Source organism: Myotis yumanensis, unplaced genomic scaffold, assembly GCF_028538775.1.
Source record: "Myotis yumanensis isolate MYYU_CA2020_CCGP unplaced genomic scaffold, mMyoYum1.0.hap1 SCAF_6, whole genome shotgun sequence".
Lineage (NCBI taxonomy): Eukaryota > Metazoa > Chordata > Mammalia > Chiroptera > Vespertilionidae > Myotis > Myotis yumanensis.
In genome coordinates this window covers 74055601-74073811 of record NW_027223757.1, presented here as the reverse complement: position 1 = coordinate 74073811, position 18211 = coordinate 74055601, and the positions used below count along the sequence as shown (strand labels likewise).

Below are 18211 nucleotides of genomic sequence, written 5' to 3'. Positions count from 1 at the left end.
GTGTCATTATACCATTGGGTTTTCTACTACTTCTGTAAAACACAGTTATGAGAAGATGCGTATTGTACCCTGTGTGAATTAACTCAATAAAAACACATTTATGGAAGGTGAATAAAAAGCTAAATTCTGCTTTCTCTGACCTTTACAATGATAGCCAAGAAAAACACACACAAGGTTTTCAATCTCCAAAATTAGCACCTGGATTTAAAAATATACATTATAGCACAATGTGAAAACTAAATAAGAGCTAAAACTACTAATTTACAAAACTACTAGTTTACAAAAATATCTTTGATAAATAAATACATATATTTGCCAATTAGAAAATTAGTAGATTTGGCTAATGGCACCTGAAGTTTATATTATGGATTATACAAGCTATTTAGTTCTATAAATATTTAAATAACATCTATTTATGTCTTCTGCATAACAGATAGGCAAATAAAATATAGTTTCACCCATTGAAAAGAACTCAGTCTAACACTGCAAATATTATCCTATATAATAAAAGACTAATATGCAAATCGACCAAACGGCGGAACAACCGGTCGCTATGACGTGCACTCACCACCAGGGGGCAGATGCTCAATGCAGGAGCTGCCCCCTGGTGGTCAGTGGGCTCCCACAAGGGGAGTGCCGTTCAGCCAGAAGCCGGGCTCACTGCTGGTGAGTGCAGCGGACGTGGCGGGAGCCTCTCCCGCCTCCACAGCAGCGCTAAGGATGTCCAACTGAGGGCGAGAGGGCACAAGCTGGGCTGAGGGACCCCACCCCCCATGAGTGCACAAATTTCGTGCACCGGGCCTCTAGTATACTTAATAAAGAAATATTTCAATGTATTTAAAAATATTTGGTAGGAAGCTTTGCATGTGTCCACTAATCACTACACAAGAATTAGGGTTGGCTGGGGGTGGGGGTGGAGGTGGGGAGAGGTGAAGAACATGAGAAACAGTTATGAGAAAAGTTTCACCACCTGCAAAAAGTGAGCATCCATCTTCAAATAAAATATAAAAAGGCAATTTTTAAGGTTAGAGGCCTTTAAATTATTATTTTTTTCTATAAGAGACAGATTAGATATATGATAGAAGTAGATGGATGGATATATATATATATATATTAAAGGCCTGGTGCATGAGATTCATGCATGGGCAGGGGAGGGGGTGTGGGGCGGTCCCTCAGCCCGGCCTGCACCCTCTCTAATCCGGGACCCCTTGGGGGATGTCTGACTGCCGGTTTAGACATCCGGCAGTCGGACATGCCTCTTACAATCCGGGACTGTTGGTTCCTAACTGCTTGCCTGCCTGCCTCCCTGATTGCCCCTAACCCCTCTTCCTGCCTGCCTGATCGCCCCTAACCACCTCTGCCTGCCTACCTGATTGCCCCTAACTGCTCCCCTGCTGTCCTGATTGCCCCTGACCACCTCTGCCTCAACCCACACCCAGGACCCAGGCTTCCCTCCCTCTGGCCGGCCACAGGCACCCTGAACCGGGTAGGCTGCAGCCGCAGGTGCCCAGGACCGCAGGCAGGTAGATTTGGCTTCTCCCAGGCCGCAGTCGTAGGCGCTGGTGCCCGGGACCGCGGGGTGGGCAGCTTCACTCAGGCCCAGCTTTGTTAGGAAGGATGTCCAGAAGACATCTGGTATAATTAACATATTACCCTTTTATTAGTATATATATATATATATATATATAGAGAGAGAGAGAGAGAGAGAGAGAGATACAAATGTATATTGATACATATATATTCATACACATATATATTTATAACTAAACAACTCTCCATAATTTCACCATGTTAATTTTGCCCACAAATCTTCAATCATCTTATTCTAACCAAGAGTGCCTTCTATCTATCCAAATTCCACTGGACCTCAAATGAACCTCCAACACAAAGACTATTATCACCATTATCACTAACTCCCTCTGCTGTGAGTTAGAAAAATATGTGTGTGTTTTTAATTGAATTGCAAGAAAGGACTGCAAAAAAACAAACAAACAAACAAAAAAAACAGGAACGAAGCAATGAACTTTCAAAGAAAAACGACAATGAAGAATCAAGATGTGTCCTGGACAGTGCCTAAGGCACAGAAAGCTCTTGCAGTTCTATCTCCCACAACACGTTGCTCCTCTTTCCCCACCAAGGTCCTCACCACCTTGCAAATACCAAGACAGCAGAACACAGCTCTTCCTCTCTCCAGACCAGGGAAGGACATATCGGCTTCACCTATATAAAGTGTGTTTGGAACTCACAGCCCTGGTCCCTTTCTCGCTGGCTAGAAACAATAGCCTTTATGTTTTACGTGTTTAGAGAACTTCCCCATTCTGTGATTACTTAGCTTTTGTATAAATGATATGAAAAAAGTTTCAAATATAAACTTTGAATCTAAATGTTTGAAATCATTTTTATATAAAGTTATCTTTATATAGAGTCTGATCTCAGAATGAATGTTTTGGGAACAAGATCTGTCAATCAACATTATTTTCTGTAAGAAAATAACAAATAACGGCTCATCAGGATGGTTAGATCAGTGAGAAGAAATTCAAAAACACCTGAGTGTTCATTTAGGAATGAATTCTCATCACTCAGGAAAGGGCGACTGTCCAAAAGGGAAGATGGCAAACTTCTGGTAATTTAAAGACTACTTCCTTCCTGCCTGCTGAACAGAAATGACTGGGCACTACACTGTTGAAAAAGATGCCAGTGTTCAGAAATCTTCTGGGTGGTCTCACTGAAGTGTCCCCATGTCACTGTCCATTAAGGTCCACAAAATCAAAAATCCATAGGCTCAGGAAGAGAATCTGGATGCCCAAGCAGCTACATGTATGAATAAAGAGTACAAGTCCTGCTTAAGGCATTCATATGTACTCAATTTTTTTAAAAAAAAATCTTCATTGTTGAAAGTATTACATATGTCCCCCTTCTCCTCCATTGACTTCTTCTGCCCCCACCCCAGTCCTTCACCACCCTATTGTCTGTGTCTATGGGTTATGCATATATATGCATATAAGGTCTTTGGTCGATCTCTTCCCATCCACCCACCCTCTCCCACCCACCCTCTGAGATTCAACAGTCTGTTCCATGCTTCTGCGCCTCTGGATTTATTTTGTTCCTCAGTTTATTTTATTCATTAGATTCCACATGTGAGTGAGATCATGTGATATGTATCTTTCTCTGACGGGCTTATTTTGACTTTTAAGGGTAGTCTAGACCAAACAAGCCCATTTCCAGAGGTTAAATTTGGCTTACCTGTATAGCAACCAATTTGCATCTCCTACTTATAAACTAACAATACAGAGACTTGCAGGAGGAAACTGAGATTCTGTGTTGCTTTTAGTATTAGGGCTACAATTTGGGCCATCATTCCAAGTCAGAATTTCTGTTCAAATATCCAAATATATGATTTTGCTTTATCTCTTATAATACCATCTGTCACATGAGAGAGGCCCATAAAATTATGGGTCTGCACAGTCTAGTGACTCTAGTCCCTTAGTTGATTAGGGAAAATAAAAAGTAACAAAAATAAAAGCTAAACTTGGAAAGGAATAGACGAGGAGAGAAGAAAGGGTCAGGGAAAGTTACAGCACAGAGTGAATAAGCATAGAGAAAGCCAGAAGACTTGGAGGAGTTCAGAGCTAATGAAAAAAACAAGAACACAGGATCGGGGGAGGGAAGGATGTGAAAGCCAGCTGGAGTAAGAGAAAGCAAGGAATACAGAAGCCAACAGAAATCCAAGGACAGAAAGTATTGGAGATTGGAGGGAACAGGAAATGTATTGGAAACCAAGTTGTTTTTCCTTTTGTATCCAGTGCAATCCTATTCCAGGCAGAACTCTAGTCTCAACCTCAAAGAGGATAGAAGGGAAGTTGAAACTCATAGGAGTTTCGTGATCAGGAGCCAGGAGCTCTGGAAAGGCAGTTTAGAGGAAACATGCTAAGACAGCAGGCCCGTTGACAGCAGATACAGGCATCGAAGGGTGGCACCATCACCCAGCACAGGGTTTTGTAAAATTATGTGAAGTATAAACACTGATGGTTGGGCTCCAACTCAGAGCTACTGAGTCAGAATGTCCAGTACATTTCATAAACACCTCGGGTGATTTCAATCACTCAGAAAGTTCAGGAAGCACCAGTATGGTGGTGAAAATTGGGGAGTCTGAAACTAGAATTTCCTGAATTCAGTTCCCAGCTCTGCTCTTCATTAGTTGTTGACCATGAGCAAGTTATTTCATCTTTCTGCATCTCAAGTACTAAATCTATAACACAGATTGCTGTGAGGCTTAAATGAGTTATTACGCATTAAGTAGTTAGGCAGTACCTAGTACATATTGAATACTCAACAGGGGTAGCTATATACAAGTTCTTTGGATAGAAAACACATATAAAATAACATATTTTAATTGATTAAAAAAGAAATATGAGTAAGACATAAAAAGGACGCATTTCTCATAAAATACCAGAGAGCATACTTCCCAATGGCACAGAAACCAAGCCACAGCCCTCAGAGTTTGTGTCCCTTGGTCTCAGCATTCATGAGCCAGTCATTGCCTTTTGGATATTAATATGTGAACAGCTTAACAAAATGCTTTTTTTTTTCTCAAAAGCACATACTGTCAATTCAAATTCAAGGTGAGTCCAAGATCCAGAGTCCCCATGCTCTTGGAATGCAATAATAAATCCAGGGCTTGGCTGATGCTAAGACCCATATCCAGCACCAGCTGCTGGGGATCATTCACCTGGTAACCCATCTTATTTCACAGTTCTGTTCTCTTCAGTCATTTCCCAATATATCATCCCCAACAATCATCTACTTCTTCTGTAGAACCCTACATAGTTCTCTGCCTTTATGCTAAAACTCAAGTCTTTATTTTTCCAGCTGGAAACCCAGCTCTATCATAACAAGCTCCACCACATTTTTAACTTATTTGGTGAATATTCTCAACATCTTCTGGCCTTAAATGAAGCCTCGATCACCTTGACCTATATACCTCTCATGTGGAGACTGCTCAGTCTCCTACACCTTGCTAAATGAATAGATCATAGATGGTATCTTTAGTTTCCATTACATCTTCAAGATGGTTAATCCCTATGACTTGTATAAAAACTCCTGCTCATTTGAGATCCATGTGATTTGGCAATACCTCCCTTTACCCCTGCTTGAAAACTTGTATCCTTTATGTACCGCGATCATTAGAACTTAGTTTACCATTATTCCCTTCACCCCAAATTTTGACACTATTTGGCAGAATAGTCAATGTCCTGGTGAACCACCCATCCAATATTTGATTTCCAGTGCAATTCACTGGAATTTCATGACATTTCAGCTGCCATTAATTTGCATAGTCATACAAAAGGCTTATTATTGCTTGTGACTGCTCACTTATTAATAGTCTCTGACTATATATGCCTATGTTTTCAACTTTCTAACTCTGTTGTGCCTTTGGCTTCATCAGAACTACAAGTCTTTGGAATTCCCACTTTTACTTCATCTGTCAGATATATTATGTCAACAAAGAGGATCCTGAAGATGGCATTGTACCTGGTAACATGCTGTTTGAGAAACCACAGTGTAATGATGATAATGAAACAGACTTTTCTCAAAATGAATGAGTTCATTCTGTGAAATCAATCTTTTGCTTCAAACAATACTATTGATTTAAATATAAAATAAGAATACTAAAATGGCCGAAACCGGTTTGGCTCAGTGGATAGAGTGTCGGCTTGCGGACTGAAAGGTCCCAGGTTCGATTCCAGTCAAGGGCATGTACCTGAGTTGCGGGCACATCCCCAGTAGGAGATGTGCAGGAGGCAGCTGATCGATGTTTCTCTCTCATCGATGTTTCTAACTCTCTCTCTCTCTCCCTTCCTCTCTGTAAAAAATCAATAAAATATATTTTAAAAAAAATACTAAAATGTATAAACACTCTCAAATGTAAATAAAAAGTGGTTAGGCTGATAAATATGACAGAAAATAAGATAAACATATCAATAGTCACATCACATGTAATAAAAGTTAAATTCATCTAATTAAAGATTGAGACAATCAGACAAGTAGCTTACAAGGAACACATTTAAAGCAAAATAATAGAGAAATGGACATGTATTGTCTTAAGACACTTACTTTATAAAAGACTAAAATGACACGAGCTAAATATTCAAATAAAGAAAATTAAAATACTAATTCAGAACTCAGAAAAACAGAAAATAATTTTTTCAAAAAATAGAAATCAACAGTTAGCATATCATACATATGCACGCACAGATACAAGCATATGCATCTGGACAAGAGGACCAACAAACTTAAAAAAACTTTTTTAAGAAACTCATAAAATATGTAGACTTCTAAAAAGCTTACTAAGTGAATGAGATTGATTATGAATAAATAAACCAGGATGAGATAAAGCAAAATATTTAAAAAGAAAATTTTAAGAATAGTAATAAAATGTTTAACAAATTCCTGTCCATGAAATAGAAAGATGTGAGGTAAACTCATACCAATAGAGATAAAATATTATAAAGGAACTGTAATCATTCATTGATTTATTAATTCAACAAATTTAGTGAACTATGTCACACATAAAGAAGGAGTAAATAAGATATTGTTTTTTCTAAAGCCAAAGACTGAAGTTGGGCATTTTTAAAATGTCTTCTCTATCTCTCATAATTTATATTTATTGTGGAGATCATTGCAATAGTCTGTTTTTCCATAAAGTATTCCTTTTTATGAAGCAGCCAATCTTTTCATTTATTATTTTTGAATTTTAAATTGTTACTCTACACCAGTGATGGCGAACCTTTTGAGCTCGGCATGTCAGCATTTTGAAAAACCCTAACTTAACTCTGGTGTCGTGTCACATATAGAAATTTTTTGATATTTGCAACCATAGTAAAACAAAGACTTATATTTTTGATATTTATTTTATATATTTAAATGCCATTTAACAAAGAAAAACCAACCAAAAAAATGAGTTCGCGTGTCACCTCTGACACGTGTGTCATAGGTTCGCCATCACTGCTCTACACAAATTTACAGCTATAAGATTGCTGGAATCTAATTGGAATCTAATGTATAGCATAATAATTATAGTCAATAATACTGTATCATATAATTGAAAGTGGTTACGAGAGTATATCTTATATGTTCTTGCCACACAAAAAAATTGTAATTATGTGAAGTGATGCAAGCATTAGCTAAGGTTATGATGCTAATAATTTTGAAAGATAAATGTGTATCAAATCTGTAAACCTTTAAGGTACACAATGTTGTATCTCAACAAGATTGTAAAAATAAATTAAGAAAGAATTATTCTAAACAGTGTTCATACTACATAGACTGTATCCACTTCAATTTTTATAATATGGTAAATAAATATATTTTTACAATCCTCATTATATTGCAAAATTTGTATTTTTTACATTCCCCTGTTATACTGTTAATCTTTCAACTAGCTTGTTTGGAACAAATTGCTTACTGAGAAAAACCAGAAAATATGGATAAAATATTAATGAAAAACAGCTGTTTGATCGTCTTAGAGTTGCCAAGGTAGTGAGTACTTCAGTGGCCAATATACCATGCAGAAGAAAAACGTAAGTGGTGATACCAACATTGAGCATGACTTTTCTCTCCAGGCATTTGCCAATTCCACATTAGCAGCTGGGAAGACCATCAGAGCTTCCAGAAGGCTTGGAGGCCAAGGAGGGAATATTTTCAGTTCAGGTTCCAACAAGGAGGAGGCAACCTGGTAAATACCTTAGGCTTTTTAATCCTCACAGGAGGATATGTTTTTATTGATTTGAGAGAGGAAGGGGGAGAGAGAGAGAAACATCGATGTTAGAGAGGAACATCAATCAGTTGTCTCCCATAATCGCCTAGACTAGGGATCAAACCCACAACCTAGGAATGTGCCCTGAGCGGGAATTGAACAGGTAACATTTTGGTGTATGGGACCAAAACCAACTGAAACGCCTGGCCAGATAATACCATAAGCCTTTTAAATACCGTAAGCCTTTTTAATTTGAACCCCTGAAGAGCTGAAAAATAAAAGTAAGGGTGAGGAGAAAAGCACTGGCCCTCAGAAATGAAGTAGGTCCAGTCTCAAACCAACTAAGCATCCAGCCGGCTTAAAATAAGTTATCCTTACATTTACTGTCTGCTAGAAACAAAAGATAGTCCTTTCTCACTCCTGTTAAAATGGCTATTATCAAGAAGACAGGAACTAAGTGTTGGTGAGGATGTGGAGAAAACATAACATTTGTGTACTGTGGGCATATAAATTAGTGGAGCCACTATGAAAAACAGTATGTAAGATACTCAAATATTTAAAAAAATAGAACTACCATTCAGTCCAGCAATTCTACTTCTAGATAGTATATATCTGAAATCACTATCTTGCAAAGGTATCTGTACCCTATGTTCATAGCAGCATTATTTACAAGCTAAGACACGAATACAACCTAAGTGTCCATAAACAGATAAAGAAAGTGTGGTGCATATGATTTATATATACAAAATTTAATATGATTCAGCCATAAAAAGAAGACATTTCTGTTATTTGGGACAAGATAGATGGACTCGATGCTAATGAAGTAAATCAAATACAGAAAGACAAATACTGTATGATCATACTTATATATGAAATCTAAAAAAAAAACCAAAAAACTAAGTCATGGATACAGAGAACAAATGATAATTGCCACAGGCAGGGTGTGAGGAGTGAGTGAAATGGGGGGAGAGGAGTAATAATCCTTTCTGGAGAAGGATAGTGTCACTCATTGCCTCAAATTATGTGTATAATTTTTTCAAATCAGATGTCACAATAAACCCAAAAAAATGAGTAAGCCTTCCAGGAAGAAGATTCATGAAACAGGTCCACAGGAGATCTGAATACTGAAGTCAGTTATCAGACATGGAACTTCAAATAACTCTGATAAATATTCAAGTCTTTATGATAAAATAGAGAATTGTGGCAGAGAGCTAAAAACTGGTTTTAAAAATCACATATAAATATGTTAACTCACAAATATAAATTGCATTGCCCATGAACACAGACAATAGGATGGTGGAGGCCTGAGGTGGGAATGTGGTGGTATGGGCCAGGGGGGAAATGGAGGGCACTTATAATACTCTCAACAATGAAGATAAAAAATAAAAAGTATATGTAACTAAAACTAAGAATTCAATAAAATAGATTAATAGCAAATTAAAGAAAGCTAAAGAAGGAATTAGTGAAATGGAATACAGGTGAGAAGAAAATATATTCAAACTGAACATGGAGAGGAAAAGAATGAAAAATCAAACAATGGGTGTAAGAAATAACTTGGTCCCAAGAAAAGTTCTGAGATTCCTCAAACTATAGGTCCAAGGGAAGGGTCAGAAAAAGAAGCAGAAGCAATACTTGAAGAGAAGGATTGAAAATTTTCCAAAACATATGAAAGCCAGCAATCATCAAGCCACAGATCCAAGAAGTGCTATGAACTATTAGCAGATACAAAGAAAAGTAAATCTAGACACATCATAGTCACACTGTTGGAAATCAAAGCCAATGAAAAGAAAACACGAGATACATTATTATCAAAGAAATAAAAATAAGACTAATAGCAGATTTCAATGTCTCTGGCTTGCACTGTACCTGTTGAAAAATCTGCATTTTGTACTGATATCATGTAGTTGAATTTTTATATGAAATATATATTTATAGTCAATATTCATCTATATTTATGCAAATTATATATGTATATGTGTGTATTGAAATACATGTAATTTCAAACAAGGAAAAACTGCAAGAATTCATCAGATTTTTTGCTAAAGAAAATATAAAGCTAATAGTTGTATTTGAAGAAAAATTACATATATATATATAGACTAATAAAAGACAAACATGCAAATTGACCGTACCTTTGCTACACCTTAAGCCATGCCCACCAGCCAATCAGAGTGACTATATGCAAATTAACCCAACCAAGATGGTGGCCGGCAGCCACAGAGCTGGAGCAAGCAGGAGGCTTGGCTGCCTCAATGATGGAGGAAGCCAGGCTTCCTGCCTGCCGCAGCCCTGAGCTCCACTCAAAGCAACAAAATTTCGATTATAGAAGATAAATAAAGCCCAGATACATGCTTTCAGCCAGCTGTGGCCACGGAGCTGGGGCAAGCAGGAGGCTCCCCTCCCACCCACCCTGGCCGGCTCTGATCTCCACTCAGGCAACAAAGTTTCAATTATAGAAGGTAAATAAATCCCAGAATAAAAAAAGAAAAGAAAAAAAGGAGAGGCTGAGAACTTTCATCGCCTGGGGGGCTTGGCCAGCCTGAAAACAGCCCTCAGCCCCTCACCCAGACTGGCCTGGCACCCAAATGGGGACCCCCCACCCTAAAGGGGGTGTGCCCAGCCTGCAAACAGCCATCAGCCCCTCATCCAGGCTGGCCAGGCACCCCAGCAGGGACCCCCACCCTGAAAGGGCTGTGGCCAGCTTGCAAACAGCCATCAGTCCCTCACCCAGGCTGGCCACACCCTCATGGGGTGAGGGTCCCCACTGGGGGCCTTGGCCAGCCTGAAAACGGCCCTCAGCCCCTACCCAGACTGGCCAGGCACACCAGCCCCTACCCAGCGGGGACCCCCACCCTTAAGAGGGTGTGGCCAGCCTGAAAACAGCCCTCAGCCCCTCACCCAGATTTGCCAGGCACACCAGCGGGGACCCCCACCCTGAAGAGGGTGTGGCCAGTCCGAAAACATCCCTCAGCCCCTCACCCAGGCTGGCCAGGCACCCAAGCAGGACCCCCACCCTGATCCGGGACACCCTTCAGGGCAAACCAGCCAGCTCCCACCCATGCACCAGGCCTCTATCCTATATAATAAAAGGGTAATATGCAAATTGACCCTAACAGCAGAGCAACTGGGAATCACTGGTCACTATGACACACACTGACCACCAGGGGGCAGATGCTCAATGCAGGAGCTGCCCTCTGGTGGTCAGTGTGCTCCCACAGGGGGTGCTCTGCTCAGCCACAAGCTAGGCTGATGGCTGCCAGTACAGCGGTGGTGGTGGGAGCCTTTCCCGCCTCCTCAGCTGCACTAAGGATGTCCAACTGCAGCTAGGCGTGCTCCCCGCTGGCAAGTGGACATCCCCTGAGGGCTCCTGGGCTGCCAGAGGGATGTCTGACTGCCAGCTTAGGCCCAATCCCCTGGGGAGCGGGCCTAAGCCAGTGGTTGTCATCCCCCGAGGGGTCCCAGACTGCAAGAGGGCACAGGCGGGGCTGAGGGACCCTCCCGAGTGCACAAATTTTTGTGCACCGGGCCTCTAGTGTGTGTGTGTGTGTGTGTGTGTGTGTGTGTATATATATATATATATATATATGAAATATGCTAATTAACTGGGACTCCATAAAGGGTTGACAGGGCAGGAGGAGGTTGTGTGTACAGCATTGGGGGTGGGGCACAGGGACCTCTGTGTGCCTGCGCTGGAAGAGGGCCTGATCAGCAGCTGCTGTGGCTGCTTCAAGGGCCAGAGAGGTAGTGGCCAGCGCTGTGCAATTTCATATTGCGTGCTGGGCTCCTAGTTTCAGATAAAAAAATAGAAATAAAGAAAGGAATGAAGAGCAAAGGAAAGAAAAAAAAGTGCATAATATAAATATACATTGACTATGCATCTATTAAAATACTAATTTACATGTATATAAATACACCACATAGAGAATTAATGTAAACAATATGAAAAGCAGAAGGCAGTTAACTGAGTTATTTATAGTTTCATTTTAATATCTGTAATAGTACTAATTTATATAATACACTACAGGCCCGGTGCGTGGGGGTCCCTCAGCCTGGCCTACGCCCTCTCACAATCTGGGACCCTTCGGGGGTTGTCAGATAGCCAGTTTTGGCCTGATCCCCACATGCCCTATCCCGACAGGAGGGAGCCCAGCAGGCCCAATCCAGACAGGAGGGAGCCTGATCCTGTGCGTTGAGCATCTGTTCCCTGGAGGTCAGTGTGCATCATAGCGACTGGTCGACTGGTCACTGGGTTGATCAGTCGCTTAGGCTTTTATACCAGTATGCAGTAGGTCCTCGGGTCACGTCAGATTCCATTCCTACTGCACAATGTAATGTGATTTTCGCCATAAGTCGGAACCAACCTACATAAGCACCTACGTCACTCACATGGAGCACATACACAGCGTAATGACGTGAAACAGTAAAAAAAAAAAAAAATTAAAAGAAAGATAACAATTTATGACCTTTACTTGTGGTAAATAAATAATAAAAACTTTTTTTTTAAATAAATCAATGGGAGATGGCGACGTAACCATGAAACAATGTACGTCAAGTCCAATGTAACCTGACGACTGTCTGTATATAAATTAATAAGACAAGGTTGTGTGTCGACATAACAACTAAAAATACAGTAAAAACAGTATAAAATTAACAAACTACTGCATAGGGAAAATAAATAATAAAAATATATCATTCCCCCCCCCCAAAAAAAAAACATAAAAGAATAAGGGGGAGGGGAGAAACACCTGAGGCAAATAGGAAACAAACAATGGAATGGCACTTTGGCTCCCTTCTGAAAAGTCCTCCCTAGTCATTCTAAGGTATTTAGTAAATGTACTAAAAACTGCATAGTTGCAAACCAAAAAGCATACAATCACATTATCCTCTGATTAATTTTAAGCAGAAAGTTAATACATTTAGGCAAATTCCAGAGACCCTGTAACACCAAATACTTTACTTTGAATCCTAATTTTTGATGACAGCAAATATAAGTTAAAGGATCAGGATATGATGTAAAATAACTATAAATTTAATCTCATAACCTACAATTTTGCTTTTATAAATCTAATGCATTTGAAACACTGTTTGTGTTAGAATTTAGGTTCTTGGGAATTTTATGCTTGCACTGGGATATTAATATGTAAAGAAATTTAGCTACTGCTTAAGCAGCACTTGGAAATAAAAAAGGGATTGCTCTACTAGAAAACTTAAGTATAATCAAAACTTTAATATATACTAATTCAGCCAGGTTCATCATACCCATTTTCAATGAGACAAAAATAAAACAGTCCCTTAGAGACAGTTTAAATCACAAAATGATTCAGTTTAACCTTTTGGTTAATTAAGGAAATTTTCTGCAAAACCAATGTCATTAGCAAAAAAACCACAGACTCAAATATTTTAATTAGTGGAGCTGTGGTAGTGTAAACCTTTCATGCACATTGATATATTTTTTATTTAATAAATTGTTAAATTCAAAATATGTCTATGTGTATTTACACACACAAACACACACAATATTTAATTATATCCCAATGATTTATCAGGGAAATGTTACTATCTCTAATGTGTAAACTGAAATTTTAAGATTTAGCCAGGCTACTACTGCCTGCACAAAAATCCCAGAGTAAATTTGTCACAGAAAAGGGTCTGGGTTTCCAATCTTCTACTGTCTAGCTAGCACATTATTCTTTCAAAATACAGTCTGTTTGTCCCAACTGCAAACAAATAATTTCAAATCACAGAGGATTCTATTCAGGATTTCTCTGCAGATTCATGCTGAACAATTAAGCACTGTGCTATCTTTTCACAGCCTCCAAAATCTATTTTCAACTCCCACCCTCATCAAAACATGACGAGGTTCTATGACAGTGACGGTGAACCTATGACACACGAACTCATTTTTTTGGTTGATTTTTCTTTGTTAAATGGCATTTAAATATGTAAGATAAATATCAAAAATATAAGTCTTTGTTTTACTATGGTTGCAAATATCAAAAAATTTCTATATGTGACACGGCACCAGAGTTAAGTTAGGGTTTTTCAAAATGCTGACACGCCGAGCTCAAAAGGTTCGCCTTCACTATTCTATGAGATGAAAAGGTAAGACACAAACAATAATAATATTTGTCATTTATCACTAAGACCAAACTTCACTGACACCATGTATTCATTCCATCACTTTAGCATTCATTTTGCAAATATTTATCTTTGTACTATAATACACCAATCACTGCTTTGAACCCTAAAAAGTGCTGACAAGAATTTCATGGTCCCCATACATATGTGATTCTTAAGGCCTAGAAGAGTAAACACTCATTCATTTTTTCATTCAACAAGTATTTATTGGCTTTCAAAAACTAACAAGGCATTCTGTTACTAGTAGATACTGAGAATCCTCCGGTGAGTTCTGTCCTTACTTACATGATGCTAAGAGTCTGGCAGGAAGTTAAACATCAAATAATCACACAAAAAAGTACATATAATACACATTATAAAGATTAGTGCACTGTGCAATATATGGTAACAAGGCTACTTGCCTTGTGAATAAGAAAGATTTCATGAGAAAGAACATTTAAGTTGAGATCTAAAGAATGAATAAAAGTATGTTAGTTGCAAAAAAAAATCTTCCTAGAAGAGGGGAAAACAAGCAAGGACTATGTTGTCAAAGGAAATATTATTAGAAAACTCAAAGAAGGCACTGTGGCAAGAATAGAATAGTTTGAGATGATGTTGCAGAGAGACACAATGAAAAGACCATTCGAAGCTTCAGAGAACACACTAAAAGTGTTGTGTTCATTCCTAAAAGTGAGGGCAATTCATAGAAAATTGTTTAAAAGGGGAGAAAAAAAGGAATAGCATGATTCTATTTTTTTAAAAAAGAAAAGAAAAGAACATCTTCCAACTAGCTATACAGGCAGTGGGTTGAAGGATTGCAATAGTCTAGGAGTCCATAAGAGATAATGCCATTTTAAAATTGAGAGTAGCAGTAAAGTTGGAAAAATAGATTTAAGAGAAATTCAAGAGGTAAAACTGCAGGACTTAATGATGCCTTGGATATAGAGAAATGCAAATAAGGAGCTCTCTGCGGCTTGCAGGACTAAATGAATTGTGATGGTGTTTCCCGTGATAGAAAATATTAGAGAAGGTGTGGGGTCCTAAAAGGGGAGGACATGAGTCCACTTTTGGAAATGTTGAGTTTGAATTACTTTTGAGATATCCAAGTCACGATGTCAAGTGAGTAGCTAAACATCTGGACTGGAACTTACGAGAGAGATGGGAATATAAATCTGGAAGACACTGATATACAAACAGTACCTGAAACTTTGAGTGTAGATAAGAGGCCATAAAGAACTGGAACATTTAGACAGATACAGGCCACTGAGCCACTCTGGTTCCAACTGTGAGCCAGAGGTGGGGCTTAACGCACTTAAGGGTGTTGTTAAGCAGAAGCCAAGGAAGGCCCTAAATTACAGTCAAGTGTCAGGTGTCAATGCTGCCAGGAGTTCAAATCAGATAAGACCTAAAAAATTACAATGCAGTAAGACTGGGACTAAAATAGAATTATGTGTAAAATGCAGTAAAAGCCCAGGAAAGGGGCATCTCCTCTCAAAGTAGAAAAGAGTTGGTCAAAACAAGCTGATGTTTAAGCTGTGTTTGAGGAATGAATAGGAGTATCCCAGGCAAAGCAGTTGAGGGATAAAAAGGCGATGTGTAGAGAAGGTATTGCTATTCCTCAAAAAGGAACAAAAAGTCTGCACTGGGGCAATGGATGTCAAAATCCTAAGCCTCCCATTTCTTGATCAGTCATCCTAGTCATTTTTAATTATTTTAGCTTCCACATCTTAACGGGGCAAAGTAGAAATCCTCACATAGCACCCTAGCTTTGGTCACTGTCCCCCGAACCCACAAAATCAGAACATGGCAGGCAAGAAACACAATGCTAACCCAGCAGCAAAAATCATATAAAGTCTCAGCCTCAGGAAACCAAAGTTGAGAATTTCTAATTGATTATGCAACAGAATGAATATGAAAGTTAAAGGTTACGAAAATGATCAAATCAAAATGTACGAAAATTAACTAGAAAGATTTGTGAACATATAAGATAAAGAATAACGTTCCCCCTCTTACATTGTCAGCAGAGGCTTTGAGTCATAGAACTATGGCCACCTTCTAAGGAAGTGGGAGCAAAGTATCTTTTTAAGAATCCATAAATGACAAACGCTAAATTCCAATTTCACATATTGATACACTGAACTGAGAATACTCAAAATGAAAAACTATAGGAAACTTGAACATTAGAATAGTTGATTTAGAGCCAACATAGTAAAATGGTGTTTATCTACTAAAATACTATAATACAGGTTATTTTGTTCACAAGATAAATCAGGAATCAACTTTTTCTATATCCAGTAAAATTCAAAAGAAATAATTGCTAAACCCTCCATGTCTCTCCCCTTTGCCATGTTTTAACATTCATGTAACAATTATCACTGTTACTACTTTGTGAAATTTATATTTTAAAGGAAAATTAAACGTCTCTCTGTGTGTGTGTGTGTGTGTGTGTGTGTGTGTGTGTGTGTTCCACATTTACCTGCCATTTCTGGTTGAGAAGGCATTAAATCACAAGCATATGAATACGCTTAGGTTGCTTTTCTCTAAAAATGGGCTTTCAGGAATTACATGGGATTAAATTTTGGTGTGAAATCCGTGTTTCCCACCATTATCTTGAAGCCTGTTCTAGTGTGTTTAAGCATTACTACATGGGGGACAATGAATGACATGATGGCTCATTTCTTCCTACCATGTCTCCCTAACCTTCTATGTTGGCTTCTTTCCTTTTTCTGCCTCACATTCTGGCAAATGTGTCCTCTTTGTTGCGCAGTACACGAAAGGAACTGAAAATAAGGACACTGTCCTTGGCCGACTGCCTAAAACCACAAATGATATTATATAATGCGTCCCTTCCGACGGAAAAACAGATGGAACAGTTTCCTTCAGGGGACCTGCAAATGGCCACAGGTAGGCACTTCGCTGGGTCTACATGTTTACAGCAGAGAGATGTTGGGAAACCTTGTCAAGGGTGAGGCCCCGCACCGCAGACCGCTGCAGGAAGGGCGGGCCATGGGGTGCAGAGATGACAACACGGGGAGAGGCCCGCGGGCCGTACGCAAGAGGGTGGGGACACCCTGGGCCGCGAGGTGGTACCTGCGCGGGGTCGAGCGCCCCTGGCACTGAATCCGCGATCCAGAGATGCTCCCGGAGCAGCTGCTGGTAGCTGAGGCAGTGCTTCACCGCGGAGGGCACATTCCCCATGGCGGGGCCGGGCTGCAGTCTGCGATACGCGGGAGCCAGGAGAGAGGGATGCGGGGCGGCACCGCGCCGCGAAACTGCGCCCGCTCGGGAGCGCGCCCTGCCCGTGCGCGCGGCCGGCGGGCACCAGCGCGGCTCTGCGCACTGCGGCGGCGCCCACGGGGCTGAGATCCAGACTCCAGAGGTACCTGCTGGGACGCCCGCAACACCGGAACCTGAGAAGAGAGGAAGGAACTGAGCCCACGGACGTTCAGGTGCGGCGCGTTTTTCACGCTGCGCAGGGCCGATTGCATCTGCACACGATCCACTTAACCGCCTTCTCACCTGATTCAGATCGTCCGCCGCAGGAAAGGGATCTAAGAAAGGGAAGTGGGCATGTGTTTCCTGTTGGTGAGTTTGCTCATTCCCAACTGCAGCCTTTTGCGCTCAGTGTCGATTTGTCCAGCATTGAACTCACTCGATTTTAAAATATTTTGAGGCAGTTTGCAAGGTTAAAATACATAGACAAGAATCTAATAAAGAAGAAAATAGTGAAGGTGCAGAATTGTTACAGATGGCTTGGTAAGTCAGTAAATTGTCAATAAGTTGGTCCTACAAGTACAAGTGAAATGGAATTGAGTTGCTTAAAAGACACATGACACAAAATTATTGAAGCCCTAAAGGCTAAAGTCATTCGAACTGAAAATTCTGAAAGAAATCATAAGACTTTAGAAGAGGAGTGATCTTGGTAGGGAGGAGGTTGGGAAGCAGGTCCTGGGACAGACCACTTCCTTGCCTTCCCCTCTCTCACAAGCACACCTGCATCACATGGACCCACTCTAACACTCTAGGTCAGTGGTTCCCAACCTTCCTAATGCCGTGACCCTTTAATACAGTTCCTCATGTTGTGGTGACCACCAAACATGAAATTACTTTCGTTGCTACTTCATAACTGTATTTTTGCTAGTTATGAATCATAATGTAAATATCTGATATGCAGGATGTATTTTCATTGTTACAAATTGAACATAATTAAAGCATAGTGATTAATCACAAAAACAATGTAATTATATATGTGTTTTCCCATGGTCTTAGGCGACCCCTGTGAAAGGGTCGTTCCACCCCCAAAGGGGTCGCGACCCACAGGTTGAGAACCGCTGCTCT

General features: G+C 40.0%; 1 protein-coding gene across 2 annotated transcripts in view; it reads right to left on the bottom strand.

Annotated features, from left to right (window-relative positions):
* Nucleotides 1-17213, bottom strand: part of HMGCLL1 (3-hydroxy-3-methylglutaryl-CoA lyase like 1) — a 164739-nt gene extending 147526 nt beyond the window's left edge. The window contains exon 1 of one of the 2 annotated variants that reach the window (XM_070418368.1): nucleotides 16964-17213. In XM_070418368.1, the coding sequence (XP_070274469.1) occupies nucleotides 16964-17071 (108 nt within the window). In that variant the 5' untranslated portion in view covers nucleotides 17072-17213. The remainder of the gene's footprint in view (nucleotides 1-16963) is intronic. The other variant, XM_070418367.1, reaches the window with a different exon arrangement.
* Nucleotides 17214-18211: the final 998 nt, after the last annotated feature.